Source organism: Leopardus geoffroyi, chromosome B2 (genome assembly GCF_018350155.1).
Source record: "Leopardus geoffroyi isolate Oge1 chromosome B2, O.geoffroyi_Oge1_pat1.0, whole genome shotgun sequence".
NCBI classification, from domain to species: Eukaryota; Metazoa; Chordata; class Mammalia; order Carnivora; family Felidae; genus Leopardus; species Leopardus geoffroyi.
This window is the reverse complement of record NC_059332.1, coordinates 64,240,090-64,262,144: the sequence shown is the minus strand read 5'-3', so window position 1 is coordinate 64,262,144 and position 22,055 is coordinate 64,240,090. Positions and strand designations below refer to the sequence as shown.

The following is a 22,055-nucleotide window of genomic DNA, read 5'->3' as shown; positions in this document are numbered from 1 at the left end:
TTGACTGATTTTTTTTTCCAAGATTAGATTGTGGAGTTATGGGGTTTTGGGAAGAAGACCACAGGGGGAAAGTGCTACTTTGATAACATCAAGTCAAGGGTACAGAGAATCAACATTATTTTATAACACAAGGTGTTTTGGTTCTGGCCATTGGGAGCTTTTTCAGTTGGCTATGTCCTTTTGACATACCTCCATCAATGTGGGTTTGCTTGAAGTTTTTGTTTGTTTTTGAACACTTCCTTATGTTCTGGTGCTCCCAGATGCTCAGGATCACCTTGTGTATGTTCTGCCCCACTCCTAGAATCAGCCATTTCTCCAAGGAACCCTGTTTCCTTTTATTGGAGAATGGTATTAGAAAAGACCACACATGTAAAGTCCCATTCAGTACATCATAAAAATACATAATTTATCAGTGGTGTTGTTAACCTTGATCATTCAGCTGAGGTAGGTTTCATCAGACCTCTTTATTGTAAAGCGTGTTCCCCACTCCAACCATTCTTCCAGGCTGTTCTTTTGGGAGGAAGTTCCTGTGCGCAGCACATACAGGAGTGGGGAGTTATGTTTCATCTCCTGGGAGGGTTATTGACATAAAATTTTTGGAATGCTTCTGAATGGGAGATTTATCTATTGCCCATTAACTTATTCAATTATTTGCATAATTCAAGTGATATTAGTATTTAGTATTTACACTTTAGGGTGTAATCCATTATTCCTTAATTTGTTGCTCACATAGTTTTCAGCTTTGACCAATTAGAACATTTTCAGTTGACTGTGCCTTTTACATGTACCCATCAGTGTACAGCTTTTTATTTATTTTTGTTTGGGGGAACTTCCTTACTTTTTGGCTCTAAAGATACCATGGGATATGTCTTGAATATTTTCTTCCCCAGACCTAGAATCAGCTACTTATCCAAGTACCTCTGGTTCCTTTTATTAAAGTATAGTATTAGAAGCCAAGACTTGGGCACCAGGTGGGCTCATTGTTACTGGAGTTTCATTGTTTCTGGGCCCTGTCAGTTGATAAAGCAAGAAAATGTGTGTCTGGTACTAACCCTCGTGTATACACATATCTGTATCTGTATAACCATCTCAGTGTTCAATTAAGCATGAGTTCATATTGATGTCCCCAGTTCTAATCCATAACCAAATGGATCATTCTAGCCTTCTCTTCTGCTTGTCTGTAAATTCTTTCTCCAACGGTGAGAAATTTGACTCCTTTCATCCACCATCCCCAAAAGATCTTTTTATTCATTAAAAAAAATTTTTTTTGATGTTGATTTTAGAGATAGGGCACAAGCAGCAGAGGCACAGAGAAAGAGGGAGACACAGAATCTGAAGGAGGCTCCAGGCTCTGAGCTGTCAGCACAGAGCCTGACGCAGGGCTTGAACCCATGAGCTGTGAGATCATGACCTGATCTGAGGTTGGATGCTTAACCGACTCAGCCACCCAGGCACCCCTACCTTTTTTTTTTTTTTTAATTAAGGAATGCAGTGGAACTTTCTTCTCAGGGGCCCATGTACCCGAATTCCCTTCTGCTTGGAACATTTTTGGTATTCCTTTCCACTGTGGTTAATGCTTCAGGCTTTAGGCTTAGCTCATGCTGATGTCCTCAAGGAAACTATACCAGCTCCCAGATCATGTCAGATCGTCTGCAGCCTGCTCCTGTCACACTGTACACTTCCCTTACAGCCTTCATCAGCATAGAAATTAACTAATTTTGCAATTCAATGTATCATTGACTTTTCTCTTCTGGAATGTTGGCTTGGTAGGCAAGGACCTTGTAATCCTTGCTCAGGGCCTAGCACAGCACTGGACATACATTATGTGGTAGGTGTTTAGTGAAAAAATACAGCAAGTATGAAAGAAATGTTAGATTTGTTCTTTAACCCAGTGACATACGAGATGGGTTTATAATGTAACATTAGGAACACTTACTTATGCTTTCTAGAATTCTCATATACATTAAGTAATTAGCTTATATACCTCAAAAGTTCATGCTGTGGAAATAGGGGTTTTCGGAAATCAAAATAGGCAAAAAAAAGATCCAAGGCAATATAAAGTTATGTGAGGGATACTGTGGAATGAATAGCATCGAGCCAAGTATCAGTTAGTTGGGAAATGATTGCTAAAGTCATCAGGGGCAGATGCGAGAAAGAGAAAGTACAGATAGGACATTAATTTTCAAAGTTGTTACAAAGGGAATTTATGGGTATTTTGGATTATGTAATGTAGTTTCTCTGTTGGAAAATGTCAGATGTTTATGGACAGTGACCTTGGCTCCAGGTCATTATTTCTGTATTCTTTCCTTACATTTTTTCTGCTCTTTCCTTTGTGTCTTTAGTTCATTGGATCCTGCCACAATTCCGCGTATTTTTCTCTCTCATTGAAATTGTTAGTTAAAAAAGCAGGATACAACATGTAATGTTCTTTATTGTAATTCTACTCCTTGAGGTTGCCTATAGTGTTTTAAATTTAAGAAGATCAAGAACTTTATTCACTTCCCTTTGGACAAAATAAAACAAGATTTCACCTCAGTGGTATGTCTTAAAGGAAGCTAAAGGCATTTGTTTAACTTTTCTGTTTTACTCTGAGGGCATTTTGATGATCACCTACATGTGATCTTCCGAAGTGTTCCAGTCCCTGTAGCTGACTGTCAGCCATACCCCAAAGGTGGGACCAAAAGGATGCAGCTTAAAGCTGCAGAAAAAATAGTTGGCTAAAAACCACCAGCAGATTGTTGGTGAGGGTCACCAGACACAGGCGTGGGCTATATTCACCTGCCTCCCTCCTTTTCTGGAGAAGATAAAGATAAACAAGCACCAGCTGCCCTGGGATAGTTTAAATGGCATTTAGCCTGGAAGAGTGTGAAGATGCACCAGATGTGTCTTTTGTGTCCTTTGTAGGCATTGGGTCTATGGAAATTACTCTGCCCATAATTTTGGCTGGTTAACATTGCTCTGTAAGTCCTATTTAATTGGGGTCATAGTGGGAGGAATAAATGACAGATTATGACTTTGGTATTGAATAAATAGGAAGAGAATGCTTTGGGGACCAGACCTATTTGTCATAATGCAACGGTTATAAATAAATGAATTGCTTTCTCTTTATCTTAATATCTAATTGATATCTTAATATCTTAATATCTTAATGCTGTAGTCCTCTGTTTTAGGTTGGAGCTCATACCAGGCACTTGAAGATGTGTCTGTTATGTAACCACTATTTTGTGTTAAGGAAGTAACAAAGCTTTTAAACGCTGAGAATATTTTAGTTCTACAAAAGTGCTTTTGGGGCGCCTGGGTAGCTCAGTCGGTTGGGTGTCTGACTTAGGCTCAGATCATGATCTTGTAGTTTTTGAGTTCAAGCCCCGCATCAGGCTCTGTGCAGTTAGTGAGTTTGAGCCCCATGTCGGGCTCTGCTGAGAGTTCAGAGCCTGCACCTGCTTCAGATTCTGTGTCTCCCTCTCTCTCTCTGCCTCTCCCCCTGCTCATGCTCTGTGCCTCTCAGTCTGTCTCCGTCTCTGTGTCTCTCTCACAAATAAATAAACATTAAAAATTTTTCTTAAAAAAGTGCTTTTGCTTTTAATAGTCATTGTTACATTTCCCCCCCTCCTCAGAAAAGAAGGTGGCTGCCAAGGAATCCTTCAAGAGCATAGATTGAGTGAAAAGGACACGGAACAAAGGATAGATCCCAGGGGTGAAATGAGGAAGTTCTGTAAATAGCTGTGCTATTTTCCTTTGAAATGTCTGGCACACTCTATGTAGCACAGTGGTGGTGTGCCGGGGGGCTGCGTGTCTGATGAAGCATTTCATGTTGACTCTCAGAACAGTGCACACGTGGCAAGGGCATCTGGATCTTTCCAAAGTATTATACTCAAATGACAAAACTTTTTTTTAATTTAGCATACTTGGCAATATAATCCTGCCTTTTCACCTGCATTCAAATAGTCACTCTTTCACCTTTTAACACCCCGTTCTCTTAAAAAAAAAAAAAAATCAAACAGAGGTAAGTGTTAGCTTGGAATGTGCTAAGGTAAACCTTCATTTTCTAGCACAAAACTGGCACAGAAATATGAAGTTTTGCTTCTTTGGTTCATCTCATTATTGGAACCTGAGGCTATTCCTCAGTCTATGGGCCAAATCCTACATGTCTTCCATGGCCCAGCAGAAGTGAAAAGCCTGCCATAAAATGCACTGGGGTCATGTTTAATCCCCTTACTGGTGGTCTCACAGTTATGGTTTATTCTCCTTAATGGTGATTTCTGTCTTCCTATTTTATTTTTATTTGAGAGAGAGAGAAGGGGAGAGGAGTATTCTCTTTAACGGTGATTTCCGTCTTCCTATTTTATTTTTATTTGAGAGAGAGAGAAGGGGAGAGGAGCAGAGGGGGAGAGAGAATCCCAAGCGGGCTCCACACTCAGTGCAGAGCCTGATGGGGGGACTTGATCTCACAACCCTGGGATCATGACCTGAGCTGATATTGAGAATCAGACACTTAACTAATTGAGCCACCCAGGCACCCTCTTCCTATTTTAAAAACAGTTTTGACTTCTCTTTTATTGTCTCTCCTCCTCTCCTGATTGTGAGCTTGTCCCTTGCCCTGCTCAGGCACACACTGCTTACTCATTACACGTGGCCCACATTTCAGTTAAGTGCTTACACACTTAAGATTTTTTTTTTTAATTTTTTTTTCAATGTTTATTTATTTTTGGGACAGAGAGAGACAGAGCATGAATGGGGGAGGGGCAGAGAGAGAGGGAGACACAGAATCGGAAACAGGCTCCAGGCTCTGAGCCATCAGCCCAGAGCCTGACGCAGGGCTCGAACTCACGGACCGCGAGATCGTGACCTGGCTGAAGTCGGACGCTTAACCGACTGCGCCACCCAGGCGCCCCCACACTTAAGATTTTTTTGGCATCTGATGTATGCAGGGCATAACCTATGCATTTTCTTTTCTTTTTTTTTTTTAATTTTTAAACATTTATTTCTGAGAGAGCACAAGTGGGGGTGGGCAGAGAGAGAGAGAGAAACACAGAATCTGAAGCAGGCTCCAGGCTCTGAGCTGTCAGCACAGAGCCCCACCCTGGGCTTAAACTCACAAACTGTGAGATCATGACCTGAGCCAAAGTTGGATGTTCAACCAACTGAGCCATCCAGGGACCCCTCAACCTATCCATTTTCAAGAAGACACACAAGTCTGAGATGGGGTCTTTTTACCAATGTTTAGCATATTTGAAAATTTACTGCTCTGGGCAAGAGCAGTTTAGGGGCTGAAAAATCATAAACACTTTAAGGAAATATCAAAAACGAACAGTACTATTTTTAATGCCTTTACAATAAATAGAGAGCCATTATATCAATTGAAGAAAAACACAGGTTACATTTAATTTGATTTCTTTGTATATTTGGCATGTTTGATATATAAAACAAAAAATAGAAATGTTTATATTTTCTGCAGTGTGTGAGGGAACAGGAATTTGAAGGTAGAGTGAGTTGGGGAGAGGGCTATATTTCTGTGAAGATTTTGGTAAATTTTCTGGATTTTTTTCCCCATATGGAGAAGACCTAGGACACAAAAGCATTAAATGTTGCTATTGATTCAAAAATTAAATCGTGAAAACATTGCTGAGAAAGATTAAAGATCTGGAGCGCCTGGGTGGCTCAGTTGGTTAAGCATCTGACTCTTGATTTCAGCTAGGGTCACAATCTTACGGTTTGTGAGTTTGAGCCCTGGCATTAGGCCCTGCGCTGACAGCACAAAGCCTTCTTGGGGTTCTCTGTCTCCTCTCTCTGCCCCTCGCCCGCTGGCTCACGTGTGCTCACTCTCTCAAAATAAATACAATTTAAAAAAAAATTTTTACATGAAAAAGATCTAAGTAAATGAAGAGCTGTATTATGTTCATGTGTTAGAAGACTCCATTCTGTTAAGCTGTTCGTTCTCACCAAATTGAGCTATAGATTTAATGCAACCCCAATCACATTTTGCCGAAATGAACAATGTGCCTGTGAAACTCCTATGGAAAGGAAAAGGAGTTAGAACAGTCAAAACTTGGAAGAAGAACAAAGAGAGCTAATGCTACTTGATTACCAAAGTTATTATAAAGCCATAGTACATCAGGACAGTATATTAGCATCAGGATCACCCAAGCAGACCAGTGGGTCAGAGGAGAAGGTCCGTAAATAAGCCCACCCGTATATGGCAACTTACTTTTGACAAAGGTCCAAAGACCATGGAGTTGTTCCAGGACAGTCACATACCCATGTGCACGTTACAATTGGAACAGTTGGATATCCATCCACAAGGAGGAGAAGAAAAATCACCTCAGTCTGTCACACCATACACACAAATCAACTCAAAATCATAACCTAAATGTAAAACCTACAACTCTAATACTTGGAGAGAGGAGGAGAAAACTCTTGTGAGCTTGAGTTAGGCAAAGATATTTTAGATACAACATCAAAAGCATGATCTGTGAACAAATTGATGAATTGGACTTCATCAACATTAAAAGTTCTGCTTTTCAAAACACATTATTATGAGGGAACATTATGATAAGCCACGGACTGGGATAAAATATTTGTAAATCAGGTGTCTGTGAAGGGTTTTGTATGCAGAATATATAAATAACTCTCAAAACTCAATAGTAAGGAAATAATTTTAAAAATAGTCAAAAGGTTTGCATAAATATTTCTTCAAAGAGATTATGGATGACAAGCACATGAAAAGATAGTCAACATAATTGGTCACTAGAAAAATGCAAATTAGAAGCACAATGAAATACTACTCGTACCTGTTAAAATGGCTAAAGCGAAACATCGACCACACCAAGTGTTGTTGAGCTGAGCATGTGCAGTAATGGGGACTCTCACATGGCTAGTGAGAATGAAAAATGGCACAACCACTTTGGAAAATAAGTTGGCAGTTTCTTAAGTTAAATGTACGTGTACCACGTGATCCAGCCATTCCACTCAGGTATCTATCAAAAACAAAAAATGGGGGCACCTGGGTGGCTCAGTTGATTGTGTCTGACTTCAGCTCAGGTAATGATCTCACAGGTTGTGAGTTCAAGTCCCATGTCAGGCTCTGTGCTGACAGCTTGGAGCCTGGAGCCTGCTTCGGATTCTGTGTCTTCCTCTCTCTCTGCCCCTCCCCCACTCATGCGTGTGTGCACGTTCTCTCTCTCTCAAAAATATTTAGAAAAAAAATGAAGTGCATATAGACTTTTACGCAGATGTTCATAGCAGCTTTGTCTGTATAGCCAGAAGTTTGAAACAACCCAACTGTCCATCCACAGGCAAATGGAAAAAACAAAACAAAACAAAAACTGTGGCACATCCATACAACAAAGTACTTCAGTAATATAAAGGAGTTAACTATTGATACACATTATAGCATGGATGAATTGTTATATAGTTTTGCAGAGTGAAAGAAGCTAAATAAAAAGAATATATGCTGGGGACACCTGGGTGGCCGACTTTGGTTCAGGTCAGGATCTCACAGTTCATGTGTGAATTCAAGCCCCACATGGGGCTCACTGCTGTAAGCGCAGAGCCCGATTTAGATCTTCTCTCCCCCTCTCTTTGCCCCTCCCCCACTCACATGTTCTCAAAAGTGAATAAACATTTTTTTAAAGATTTTTAAAAATTTTTTTACATTTTTTTTTTATTTTTGAGAGACAGAGAGAGTACAAGTGGGGGAGGGGCAGAGAGAGAATGAGACACAAAATCTAAAGCAGGCTCCCTCCAGGCTCTGAGCTGTCAGTACAGAGCCCACTGGGGGGCTCGAACTCACAAACTGTGAGATCGTGACCTGAGCCGAAATCGGACGCTTAACCAACTGAGCCACCCAGGCGCCCCTAAAGATTATTTTTTTAAAAGTATATGCTGTATGATTCCATTCATACATGACTCTGTGAGATGCAAACTAATGCATAGTGACAGGAGACCAGTGGTGTGGGGAATGCACAGATAGGGGCACTGGGGATGTGGAGAGTGATGGTAGGGATGGATTTAAAAATGAGCCCAAGGGGGAGCGCCTGGGTGGCTTGGTCGGTTAAGCCTCCAACTTTGGCTCAGGTCATGATCTCACGGTCCGTGAGTTCGAGCCCCGCGTCGGGCTCTGTGCTGACAGCTCAGAGCCTGGAGCCCGTTTCATATTCTGTGTCTCCCTCTCTCTCTGCCCCTCCCCTGTTCATGCTCTGTCTCTCTGTCTCAAAAATAAATAAACGTTAAAAAAAAAAAATTTTTTTTAAAAAAATGAGCCCAAGGGAACTCTGCAGGATAATGGATATCTTCATTGCGGTGATGGTTTCGTGGCTATATACATGTATCAAAATGTATCAAGTTTTACGCTGTAAAAATACATTTTAGGGGCGCCTGGGTGGCTCGGTTAAACGTCTGACTTTGGCTAGGGTCACAATCTCGCAGTTCCTGGGTTCCAGCCTCACGACGGGCTCTGTGCTGACAGCTCAGAGCCTGGAGCCTGCTTCAGATTCTGTGTGTGTATCTCTATGCCCCTCCCCTGCTCACTCTGTTTCTCTGTCTCTCAACAATAAACAAACATTTTTAAAAAAATACATCTCTCAGGGGTCCCCCAAGACCACCCCCATGTCTGGTGATTTACTAGGACTCATAGCATCCAGCATATAGTTGTACTTGTGGCTTAGAGTTATTACAGTGACGCGGTATGGATATGTGGCCAGATCAACGAGGGAGAAAGACACCAGGAAGAAGGGTCTGGAAGAATCCATGTGCAGACTTCCTATGTTCTCTCCCTCCCATGAGGGATCCCGCAAGCACATCTGCCCTCCGGCAGCAAAACTATAACCACAGGTGTGCAATGTTAATGCCCTGGGAAACCCATGTAACGTTTAGGGGTTTTAATGGGGGCTGGTCACATAGGCACCTCTTGCCCTCCCAGGTGTTTCAGGGTTCCCAAAGGAAAACAGGTGTTCGGTGCCTAGGCAGACAAAACTTTATCAGCATAAGGACTGTTTCAAAAGCCAAGTTCCCAGATGCCAGCCAAGGGCCGGCCTTATAAGCAGTCTTAGTAATCTCAGAACTATTCACTCTTTCCTGCAGTCAGTTCTACTTCAGTAGAACTTTTTATTTTTTTTATTTTTTCAACGTTTTATTTTATTTTTGGGACAGAGAGAGACAGAGCATGAACGGGGGAGGGGCAGAGAGAGAGGGAGACACAGAATCGGAAACAGGCTCCAGGCTCTGAGCCATCAGCCCAGAGCCCGACGCGGGGCTCGAACTCACGGACCGCGAGATCGTGACCTGGCTGAAGTCGGATGCTTAACCGACTGCGCCACCCAGGCGCCCCAGTAGAACTTTTTAAAAATCCTCATATAAGTTAGTATGAGCACAAGGCAGTGGTGATTAATTTATTGAGAAAGTAATAGACCGTAAAACTAATTCCAGATTTGTGGACGACTGATGCAGTGAGATTTTTATTACCTGGAATATTTCACACTCTTAAATTTTTTTTTTTTTTTTGGAGTGAGGTGAGAGATTAATAAATAAAATTGAAATTCCTGGCAAATGGGAGCTTCTGGTTACTATGACTTTCACTTGAATTGTACTTGAAAATATTTCCCAAGTATATAATTTTCCTTTCATAAAAAAAAAAAAAATCCTTGATTGGTAATCATTATTTTAACCATTGGTTAACTGATCATGGCTCAGTTGTATAGTAAATATAAGGTAAAGCTTTGGTGTTGAACTTGTAATGACAACAGGCCCTCCGAAGGCAGCTGTGTACGTCACGCCCCAGGACACCCCCAGCTGAGAGGGTGAGTGAGCTGAAACCAGCCTGGACTTTAATGGCCAAGCCGCCAGCCCCTGCACGTGTGTGTGCTCAGGAAATGGGAACCTTCCTGTTTGCACATAGGTGTTATGTGGGCTGCTTACGGCTTGTTCAACACGTCCTCTGGCGGTGGCCGTGGTTTGCCCAAAAACGCTGCCTGCCCAGTGCCAGGAAGCTTTGTTGCGAACATGTCTTTGCCCTTACAGAAATCCAGTAAATAAGTTTGAGTTGAACGCGTTCTGATGAAAACTTCACCAGATACAACAGGGTGTGTGGGAAGAGGGCCAGCCTCTCCAGCTGCGTGCGTGAGGTGTGCTCCTTTCTAGCTGGACCCAGTTTTCCTGGAAAGGCAGGATGTAGGGTATGTTTTTCTTTTCGTCACTCTGGAGAATGCCTGGTATCTGTTCTGTATCTGAATGCCATTATTACTTTTTTTTTTAATTTATTTTTTAATGTTTATTTATTTTTGAGACAGAGAGACAGAGCATGAATGGGGGAGGGTCAGAGAGAGAGGGAGACAGAATCTGAAGCAGGCTCCAGGCTCTGAGCTGTCAGCACAGAGCCTGACACGGGGCTCGAACTCACGGACCGTGAGATCATGACCTGAGCCGAAGTCGGACGCTTAACCGACTGAGCCACCCAGGCGCCCCCATTATTACTTTTTTTAATGTTTATTTACTTTTGAGAGAGAGATGGGGGGGGGGGGGGTTAGAGTGGGGGAGGGGCCAAAAGAGAGGGAGACAGAATCCGAAGCAGGCTCCAGGCTTCGAGCTGTCAGCACAGAGCCCGATGCGGGGCTCGAACCCACAAACTGTGAGATCATGACCTGAGCCGAAGTCAGACGCTCAACCAACTGAGCCACCCAGGCGCCCCTGGATGCCATTGTTAATGCCCCCAGCCAAGATTTCTGTGTTGATAACAATAAAAAATTCATAGGAAGGCAACTCCTCTGGCTTCTCTGAGTGAAATTTTTGCTGCTACTGAGTTTCCTAAAGGGAAGTCACCCTCAGTTCGGAAGACGCAAGGTATTCAGATCCAACCTTGAAACCAATAGAAAATACTTTTGATGGTATAGCTTAGCTTCAAAAAAGTGCCGTTCAGATATTGACACCCACTTTGTTTCTCTTAAGCCTTGAGCCGCCAGCTGAGTTTGTGACCGAGGACGGCCGATGGTGCCAAGCAGCTCAGCAGCAGCGAACTGGGCAGCAGTCTGCCAGCAGCAGGGTTCTGTCCGGAAACCTTCAACTTTTGAAAGTCTCCAGTCTCTGCCTCCCCACCCCTATTCTCCTGCGTGGCTCACGTTTCTTTCCTCCCTTCGAGTTATTTTCCCTAAGGAAACTTAAACCACATCTCTTTCCCCTTCTTATAGATGCGAACTACACGCAAGGTCTCTGTCTGGCCAGTGGGCCTGGTTGGCGGGCGACGCTATGAACGTCCGTTGGTGGAAAACGGCAAAGTCGTTGGTTGGTACACCGGCTGGAGAGCAGACAGGCCTTTTGCCATCGACATGGCAGGTGAGGAGTGTGGATGGTGATGCTTGCTCCTCCCTGATCATTCTTGCCGGTGCCGCTGTTTATAACCGTGTCCTGGAGGAAGGAAGCTTTGAAAGACCACTTTGGTTAAAACCCTAGGTCGTATTCTATTCCGCAGATGAACTATCTGAGTAAACTTTCAAGACAGGCGTTTTGATTAATTGAAGCAGAAATGGGTTTTGTGGGCAATTGGAAAATGCTCATTCTGTTCCATTTTTGTCAGCTGTTTGTGCAGCTGTCCCTTCGTCCAACAAATGTTTGTGCCTGTGCTGGGCTGGGTGTCAGGTCAGTGGTGAGACCTAGGCGCGGCCACTACCTGTACCTTTCAGTGCTAACTAAGGCCAGTTAGTGTCAGTACCTCATGTGCTTACTGATAAATGTAACAGTGATGTGAAATTCACAAGCTAATCCTTGTCATGCTTATTGATAAATTTGGTAGTTACTGATACATTTAATAGCTGGAACATAAAATTGGATTGCTGGCTTTTCAAACACTTATTAACTGAGCATAACCGTCTTTTAAAGTTTTTATTCTCTGACCGGCCAACTGAATTAAGACCTGTAGTAGTCGACAAGTCCTAAAGTGCTACGTTATCATAAAGTGACTCAACTTCTGTGGGTTATATAAAACGATGCCTCTGGTAACTGGAAGGATGCGGTTTAAAACATGAGGCGTAGAGGCAAGATTCATCACTGACATCTAACCTAGAAGATGGAGGCAGAAAAGCTTCAAAATTAATCCCATCAATCTTCAGCTCTGGAACACAGCTCTGTCTGTCTGTCACCCTGTGCTTAGCCGGTCTTTTGTGTGTGTTTCCCAACTGCAGTCGAGACCTCCACGCTCACAATGCCGATGGGATGAGGGCTGTGTTCTGAACTGGATTCATCATTTTTATTCTGATGACACTATAAAATTGAGGGAGCAAGATCATGAAGGATACCAGGAGTAAGAGTTATTGGGGAGAGTTCTTGCGCATGGCACGGTGGCAGCTTTGTCACGGGAGGTGACAAACTAGGATATTTTTACTCCGCATTTAACAAACATTTCCTGAGGGCCAGTTTTGTGTAAATGTGTGCCATGGTCTCAGACCCCAAGGACAGCTTGGAGTTCTTACCCTTCCCTCGTCACCCTGTCCCGGGCTCCCCTCTCCAGCCCTGGCCTTGCCCTTTGGTCTTCAGTTCTTGCAGCCTGGGAGCTGAGCTGGCCTTTCAGCCAAAGCATTTTCCTGAAGACAGATGGAGAGTAGGTCAGCCATATTTAGAAGGTCCTGAGAATTCCCCAAAGAGGCCTTTCCTCAGGCAAGTGTGAGTTCGTGGCTCTGAAAAGAGAAGGCTGACCATAATGTGTCTTCTGAGAATCTGGTCTCTTGCTGATAAGAAGTGTAACTTTGCCTAGTGTTCTCTAAGTTTTCTGCTCAAAGTCTTTTGCTTCCCTGGGACTTAGTTTCCATGTGTGTGGAATGAGATGTAGCATGAGTAACCGCTGAGGTCTTCGTTAATGTACTCTTCCTTCTCCTGGCTTCCATCAAAGAGCTCAGAGAGAAGCCTGAGCCCCTGGATTCTAAGTGAGGGTTCATAGCTGCTAAAGCAGCCTGCTGACAGGTGTTTGGTCCTTACTTTTCCCAGAGCCTTGCTTCACCACAGGCTGGGCAGACCTGTCCCCTAACACACAAGATCTCTGCCTATAACCCTGCATGGTAACTTCAAGGTGAGGGCAACTTGGGTAAGTCTTCCTGGATTTTGTTATAAGAACTTTACATAGATGAACAAGTATCCAGTAGACCCACTGAACATCTGCATTGATTCCCCTCAGAATTGGATCCAAATAGATATATTTAAAATTCAAGAAAGGCGCATGGGATTTATACATTAGGCCTGGCCTGTGACAAACTATTTGATACCTTTTCACTGCTCTGGGAGACTTTGCTCCATGACATGACTGATGTTTGGCTTTTTCTAAGCATTTGAGTATATTTTCAAAGCATCATATAAGAAGTATCATAAAATATGAATGATTTGCATGTTTCCTAATTATCCTTGTTTCAAAACAGGAATGAGATTTCTGTCTCGAAGAAAACAACTTTTGCCACACTAAATTTTCTTCATACGTGAACTTGCTTTGCAAATTAGTTTTCAGTAAATTATTAGTATTTTTGGAAGCCTTAAGGGAGTGTGATTTAGTTGATAGTATAAGAATTCTGATTTGGAGGGAGTTCTCATTTTAAAACTTGAAAATTCACAGCTTCGTTTGCATTTCACTTAAGATTCACGTACTCTCTGTGGGAAGAGGGAAAAGACCTTTTGGACCTTCATGTACAAATGGTACTTCCCACTTCATTTCTGAGTTGTAAGCGCTCACAGTCTAGAAGGAGAGAGAAGCGGGAAGCCCAGTTTCCTGCTGCGCTCTAGAAGGTCAGGGAAGTCCTGTAGAAAATGATCTGTGGTGGCTGAGGGAAAGGACAGTGCTGGAGCCTGGGTCCCTCCTGGATTTTCACAAACTGATTAAGAGTTGAAACTTAACCAACAGGGAACATTTCCCCAACTGTCTTGCTTTGAGGGGTGAGCACATTTGTAGAAGCCCCTCAGGGTCTGTCCTGCCTATATTTCTGGGAAGTCACAGCCTTGCCCACCACGAGAAGTTTATTTGAGTATCAGACATCGGAACTGTAAGTTTTCATGTCATTCAGGGAGACAGATTTGGTGTCTGTCTTTATTTTGCCGTTTTGGACTTCATAGTTGCTATTTTTGCTCCCAGATGAGGAAACGTTGTTTTGGAATTACATGTACGATGTTAATAGAGAAGTAAAGATTATTTCTATTGCCCTGGGGAATAGTTAAAAAAAAAAAACAACAAACAACTTGGTAATGATTACTACTGAAAAACAAAAAACAAAAAAGTTAAAGAGCCACCCACAAGGTGGAACAGCATGTCGGAGGCAGTCCTTGCCCTGGAAGCCGCACGCAGGTGGCTTCTGCAGTGGGTTAGCGGCCACGTTGCTCTGCCAAGCCTGTGAAACCTAGAATATGTCTGCTCGTCTGAGCCTCGGGCTCAGCTCCTGCACCTCGGGCATCTGACCACGGGCCGGTTCTTATACGAAAGGCAAGGCAGCCCACACAGAGGTTTTAGCTCTTTTTTGAAGTCAGGGAGTTACTTTCAAGTGACAGACCGACATTGGCCACTTCCAGGGAGGTGTCAATAAGAGCCATTGCCTGAAAGAACTGAGCTTAAAGTAATCTCGAGCCTTGCCAGGAGGTATAGACTTGTTCAAATTCAGAACTTAAGGCTGAGATTTGTTTTGAATTCTCAACATGTGCATGCACTTCATGCTTCACTCTGAGAGGTGGCAGGCGGGCACTGTGCTCCTTTGATGACAGTATATTCTGTTCCCAGTTGAGTGCCTGGCGTGCAGTAGGGACTCTGTTCCGGTAAAAATCCAGCCGTGTGCGCTGTTGTTCAGCTTCACCACTCACCACCCAGAGTTAGCTCCGACCCCACACAGTTGCCCTTACTTAACCAGCAACACTCTGGGGGTCCCCAGGACGACTGCACTCCTGACTGACTATAAATTTGTTTTTCTCTCAGGTTTGCCAATTTACTAGAAGGGCTCCTAGAATTCAGGATCGTGCTCTACTTCTACCACAGTCTTATTACAGAAGATACAAACTAGGACCAGCCACATGAAGAGACACAGGGGGTGAAGTCTGGCAGAGAACGTAGAGTTTCTGTGCCTTTTCCTTGTGGAATCAGGATATATCCCCCTTCCAGCACATGAATGTGTGCACAGCTTGGGAAGCTCCACTGAACCTGTGTATTCAGAGTATTTAGTTGGAGTTTCATTATGTAGACATGATTGATTGGATCAGTGGCCGCCACACAATTGAACTCCGTCTCTCGCTTCTGTCCCCAGAGGTCGGCAGTGTGGCCCAACTTTCCAACCTTCTGATTGTGTATTGGGTTTTTCCAGTAACCAGCCCCCACTCCGGAGCTGTCCAGGGACCCACAGCAGCCACCTCATTAGCATAACAAAGTCACTCCCAACACTCAGGAAACGCTAAGGCTTTTATAAGCTGCACGATGAGAACTAGGCACAAAGACCAGATCGATTTTTTTTTTCTATCATCCCACAAGCTCAAAAAGGATAACTTTCATAGCATTAAGAAGAGTGTGTACCACATCTCTGTTTTCCTAATGCTTTCATCTACAAAAGCAAAGGGTACATTAGGTGGTGTCTCAGGGTCACTTACAGTTTCCTCTGTGGATGATTTCATGCCTCCTAAAAACGAGACGTGATTGTGAAGTGATACAATAGCTTCTCCCATGTGCATTACAGAGAGGGATGAGAAGTCTAGGAGGACTGTCAGTTTCCTAGCCTGGAGTCCTGTGGACATGGGTGTGTTGAAGTTCTGGATTAGATAAGCACCCACGGGTGACATCCCGGGGAGCAGTCATTTAAAGTGGCTGCAGGGGGGTGGAGGCCAGGGAAGGGAGCAGGGCCCATCCTGAGGGTGGGGAGGTGGACCAGTGGCAGCAGTCACCAGTGGGAAGAGGTGGATGAGTCCTGAATTTGATTGTTGGATGCCTTGTGTCATGGATGTGAAAGAGGAGGGTGCTTGGTGATTGTGAGAATGTGAGAGCCAGAAGCACATAGATGGTGTCATGGAGATGGTTGGTAGCAATTAGGACCTTGTAGGCTGTTCCCTGGAACAGGGGATATATGGGAGAATAGGTGGCCTGAATTCAAGAGGAGTAAAGATTTGGCAGAAATGCCTGAGGAAAGTTAGACGTCCAGTAGAGCAAAGAGGAGGAGGAAGTTCAGTCCCTGAAAGGATTAAGGAGGTTGCACTTGAGCAGGAGAGTGATCACAGAGGATGTCATGGAAAGAAGTAGCTGGGAGGCCTGCAGGCAGATCTGTGTAAGGAACAGGATGGGTGGGAGGCTTTCTGAGGTCTGGCTCTAGGTGGTGTGAGTTTTGACAAGTTCTGATTCTAAGGATTGAGGTTGTATGTGGTCCACTGTGTTTATACTTTTTCTGTTGACACCTAGCTTCTCCGTCCCTTTGTGGTTTATCACCATTTCTAGTATATAGTAGTTTCTAGGTCTCTAGAGATGTCAAGGGCCATTCTTAAAATGAAAATCTGATCCATGATTTAGAAGAGACCTGTAGGGGAAGTAGGGTGAATGGTGGGTGCGGGGGAGGGGTGGTAAGCACCACGAAGAGGGCCAGAAACAACTCTTTCGAGAAATATGGCAGGACTGAGAAGGGAAGAGAGATGGTAGCAGTTTCAAGGGGTAGGAGAACTGCTTTTATGTTTCCCTTTAATGTAAGAAGAGAAGTTGAAATTGTGAGAGAAAAGAGCTGTGTTGAATTCCCAAAAGAGAGGAAGTTGGGGGGATGGTTGGGATTGGGACCTTTAGATAGACAAGTTCACCATGGCAGAATCACCTCTAATTCCTAATAAGGAGGTGAGGTAAGTAAGGAAACCAAGACCTAGGAAGGTGGAGGGGCTGGTTATTGGAGGCTGGCCGTCTGCCAAATATTAATGGTGCGGGAGGAACACCATGGACTGAACTCTGCAAACACTGATTGAATGTGGGACTGTGTGGAGCCTGTAAGGGATACACGGCCCCTGCCCCCAAGTAGTTTTGTATCAGCAGAGAGAATAAGTATGATACATATGTAACTTACTGTATCATGACATACAAAAATGAGGTGTGAATGGAATGTTTTAGGTTTACATTTTAAGAGACAGGAGAACTGCCATTGAGGGCACTTTGGGCAAGGGTCATGGAGGAGGTAGCCCTTGAGAGGGGTCTTCGAGGCAGGCCTCACCCGGGTCAGGGCAAGTTTAGGGGACAGCAAACCCCTGGGTGTGTGTAGCTCTTAGGGGAGAGGCAAACAGGTCAGATTGTGAGGATCAATTGCTGAAATAGAAATTTGTCTTCATTTCTGTGGATGTTGGAGGATTTGTGAAATTTTTGAGTTAGGGGCTGATGGGATTGGGAGTGTGACTTGAGAACCATGGGGTGGCAGGTGCAGAATGAATGAATGGTGGGGTGGCCATCCAGGTGAGGGTATGGGGTCTGAGAGAGGGGGCTGGGGGGGTGACAGAAGGCCTTATAAATAGATATTAGCTACTTATGAAATTTTTTTTTAATGTTTATTGATTTTTGAGAGAGACAGAGTATGAGCAGGGGAGGGCCAGAGAACTAGGAAAATAATAATAAAAATAGGAATCTGCGCATTAGGGAAAAAGAAAATCCTATTCTTTGCCAAGTTTTCAGGCCCTGGATTCATTGTGTATGTGCTGTCCTTACGGAGGGTTGGAGTTGGGCTCTTGGGAAATAACAGTTGTACAGGGCTTTCTTTCTCTTGATGTTTGTTGACAAGGAATTTTGCCTGGTTCAATTCACTTGGCAAACCCTTTCTTGGTAGATAATGTAGTGGTAAACTTCAGCCTAGTTGGGATCAGGTAATCATCATCAAAGCCAAATGAGCATAGCCAAAATCGGCAACATTTGACTTAGCTTCATGAATATAAATACTTCAAGAAAAGGGAGGTAATAACCTTGTTGCCACTTTGAAGCCATTTGTAAATTAAGTGTGCTGTTTTCAGTGCATGACAGTTTTGTATAAGGGAGATAAAGTTAGTGTTCTCAGTAGAGTGACAATACGGTGACTTTCAGTGCAGGATTTGGGGACTTGGGACCTTGTCCTTAGGTTGTTGCAGTGTGACTGTCACTAGAGTGGTGTGAGGGCTCTCTGGGACAGAATTGCAGCTGCAGGGGCACTGTCATTCTGTCCTGAGAACTTACAACACTACAGGGATGGTGGTAAAGTGTGAGGGTAAAAGGTCGCCTGTTGCCCATTTCTTAGCTATTTCCAGAACGAGGTGCATTCTAGAGACTTTTAATGGCCCCAACAACATGCTCGGTCCTGTGCCCATGTACTATGTCTGTGTTGGGTTAAGGTGGGTGTGTGGGTTAGGAGCACCTGTGCATCTGTGTGCTCATAAGCAGGGTCTTTCTCTAGGGTACCTGATGTTGGGGCGGCCAGGTTCTAGTGGGGCTTGGGGGAAGTGGAGTGGTGTCCTGCAGAATTTCAGTAAGTAAAGTTTTCATTCAGAACTAAGAATTTTGAAAATCAGAAGCTTCCCTTGTATCTGGGAAACCCAGAAGACTTAATGATTATTGTTTACTGAGCATTTACCAGGCATCAGGCATTCTTCGGCACCCTGTGTGCATTCTTATTTAACCTTCACTCAGTTCTGCAAGGGATGTGCTTGTATCATTATCCTCCTCTAAATATAAGGAAATTGAGGCCTGGACGTACTAAGTAACACATCCAAAGTTGCACAGTGATCAAACTCAGGTTAGTGCGTCTCTGGAGAAGGCGCTCCCACTTGGCTTTGAATTCCATCTCACCCGCTTACAGCCCAGTGGCCCACTTCTTGTTCTCTGAGCCTCTGTTGTCTTCAGCTGCAGAACAGCAAAATGGACTTCCTCACAGAATAGGATATTCAATGCAAAGCACTTGGTACAACACTGTAGACACTTGAATGATCCGTCTCTTCATCAGGGAGCAAGATTGGTCTATGTGTTCCTGTGTCATCAGAATTCAGATGGCTCATGCGTTTGTCCAGGGGACTCAACTCAGTGCTATGTGTGGCTGAATATCGTAGTGGCTAGATCTCTGCAGGCAGCTGTGGGGGAGGGGCGTCGCTGCTGCCCAGGCTCCACTGCACACAGCAGGCTGTGCTAGCTCAGTTTCCCCACCTATAGATTAGGGATCCGACCACCTGCCTTCTGGGTTGTGGTGAAGTTGAGATGAGAACAGATAACTGCAGAAGTTCCTGCTGTTCTGTGAAAGTTTGAATTTCACTGCGTATAGCTATTTCAGATCATTCTTGAAGGTAATACTTAAGAACATGCAAACTCTTTGCTTTGGGCTCATGACGGGTTTCATTTCTTTCTTGGCTGGTGGACCTGTGCTCATTATCATTCAGTGAACTAACTCAGTGTGCACGATGGCATGTGGAGATAAACACTGGCCCTTGATTTAGATGAAATATTCCAAAAAGAAACTGATCAATAAGAGAAAAAAAACAAACAAAACATCATTAGAAAGTTTTGAGAAGGGGGTCACCTGGGTGGCTCAGTCGGTTAAGCTTCTGACTCTTGATCTCGGCTCAGGTCACAACCTCATGGTTCTTGAGATCCAGCCGCGTGTCAGGCTTTGTACTAAGAGTGCGGAGCCTGCTTGGGATCCTCTCTCTCTGCCGCCCCCCGCCCCCCTGCTCACGCTCCCTCACTGTCTCAAAACAAACACACTTTTTTAAAAAGGTTGTTGAGAAGTAGATATATGCTCATTTTCATAATTTCCCAGATGAAAAATCATGTCATAATTACTGATGGCCCATGGGGAGGATTTCAGAGAATGATTCTCACACTTTCTAATCGGGTCACAAGGAAGGAGAAATGCCCTTTTTCACCACCTTGACTTTCCTAAGAGCTTGTGGGAGAGAGAACACCTATAGATAGAATTTTCATTTGGAACTTGTTAAGAGGCAGACAGTTTATTACTATAAATAAGCATTAAGGATTGTTGCTCTGCATGGCTAACCTGGGGGCTGACATGCATGCCAGCTTTCCTTGGCACGTGGTTGGTTGCTGTGAGTAGCATACAGGTCTCTCCAGTGACTTGAGAAACTGGCCTTAACTGGCTTTCTTCCCGGGCCCCTTGAGCAGCCATATGACCCAACCCAGACGCGCTGCACTTCAGTCCCCCTCATTTCAGATCCCTTGACCACGGCCAACCCCCAGGGTCAACCAGGCATTGCCACATGCTCACGGGCCTGGCATAATCGAGAGTGGCACACACTGCCTCCAGAAGAAGGAATGTCACTTTATCTTCCAAGGATTGCCTCGCTAATTTCTAGTCACCTCTCCAGACTCATTAATGACAGAGCGATAGCTTTCTCTGGGACGTTTTTCCCACTTTTCCATCCAGCATAGATGCTGTTCCCACATGTTCCCTTTATGCAATTGTCCTCAAGGTGGTGCTCCTGTCAGTGTCCTGCCTGTTTTGGCTTCCCCTGCTGGCCATGAGCTCTGATGGGACAGGGTTCCTCTCTTCTGCCAGCACCTGCAGGTGGGGCACCATCCTGACAGCAGTAGCTTGAATAAATGTTTGCTGAATTCATGAATTTTAACTCGTCTTTTTTTCTAGTTTAAGGATTATCAAAAGTAAAAGTTGAACAGTTTTTCATTCCTCTGAGCCCTAATTCGCATTATTTCTTAACGGTGAGATTTTTAAAAAGGGGTTGTTGAACTGTACTCCGGAGAGCTTTCTAAGGAATGACTAATTCGGTGGGTCTCAACCTACTGGCTACACATCAGAATTCCCTGGGGAGCTTTGAGAAGATGTCCATACATGGGCTTTGTCACTGACCAATGAAACCATAATCTGTGGGTGTGGCACCTCATATGGCGGTATGTATTTTTTAAGTCTGAAGTGATTATAAAGTGCAGCTAGAAGTAAGAACAGCTGGTATGGGTGGTCAGAAGCTACTTTCCTGTTTCTTCCTGTAACTCACAATAGTCTTTTAGTAGCCATGGCCCCTGCTATGCCACCCATTGATCTAGTCTTGAGGTTGCATGTGGGCTAGCCCCATATTGAAAAACCGTGAGAATGTTCAGTAAAATTATTTCCATAGAAAGCACTTCTATTGGTCAAGCAAGAAGAGAATTTGAGCATAGGGGAGTAGATTTTGAAATTATAACAGCTGAGGGGCACATGGGTGGCTTAGTTGACTCTTGGTTTTGGGTCAGGTCGTGATCTCAGGGCTTCGTGAGTTCGAGCTCTGCATCGGGCTCTGCACTGGCAGCACAAAGCCTTCTCAGAATTCTCTCTCTCCCCCTTGCTTTCTGCCCCTCCCCCATTTGTGCTGTCTCTGTCTCAAAATAAATAAACTTGAAAAACAATACAATTATAACAACTGAAAAGCATCACCACCAGTATAAAAGACTGCCTGTTTTCACTTGGAATGTAAGTTTAATCTGTTTTTTTTTTTTATTGTGGTAGAATGTACATAACATGAAATTTACCATTTTAACTATTTTTAAGTATACAGTGGTATTTAGTGGTACATTCACACTGTTGTGCAGCGATCACCACTATCCAGCTCCATCACTTTTTCATCATCGCAGTTACAACTTTGTACCTATCGAACAGTAACTCCCTGCTCACCCCTGACCCCTGCCCAGTTCCTGGTAACAACCATCTACTTTCTATCACTATGTATTGGACTATTCCAGGTAGCTTATGTAAGTGGAGTTATGTAACATTAGTCCTTTTTATTTCCCTTAGCATGATGTCTTTATGGTTCATCCACGTGATAGAATGTGTCAGAATTTCATGCCTTTTTAAAGCTGACTACTATTTCATTGTATATAGAGACCATGTTTTCTTTATCCATTCATCCTTTGATGGACATTTGAGCTTCTACCTCTTGGATCATATGCATAATGCTATGAACGTGAGTGCACAAATAACTGCGCAAATGAAGTCACTGCTTTGAATTCTTTTGAGTATACGCCTAGAAGTGGAATTGCTGGACCATAAGATAATTGTAGGTTTGACTTTTTTTTTTTTTTTTTTTTTTGAGGAACCACTACATTTTCCACAACGGTTGCATCATTTTACATTCCCATCAGC

At 43.8% G+C, this 22,055-nt stretch overlaps 1 protein-coding gene across 1 annotated transcript in view; it reads left to right on the top strand.

Annotated features, from left to right (window-relative positions):
- B3GAT2 (beta-1,3-glucuronyltransferase 2) overlaps nucleotides 1–22,055 on the top strand; it is a 92,422-nt gene that overhangs the window by 54,519 nt on the left and 15,848 nt on the right. Inside the window, exon 2 of the mRNA XM_045498701.1 lies at nucleotides 11,178–11,322. Coding sequence (XP_045354657.1) covers nucleotides 11,178–11,322 — 145 coding nt within the window. The remainder of the gene's footprint in view (nucleotides 1–11,177; nucleotides 11,323–22,055) is intronic.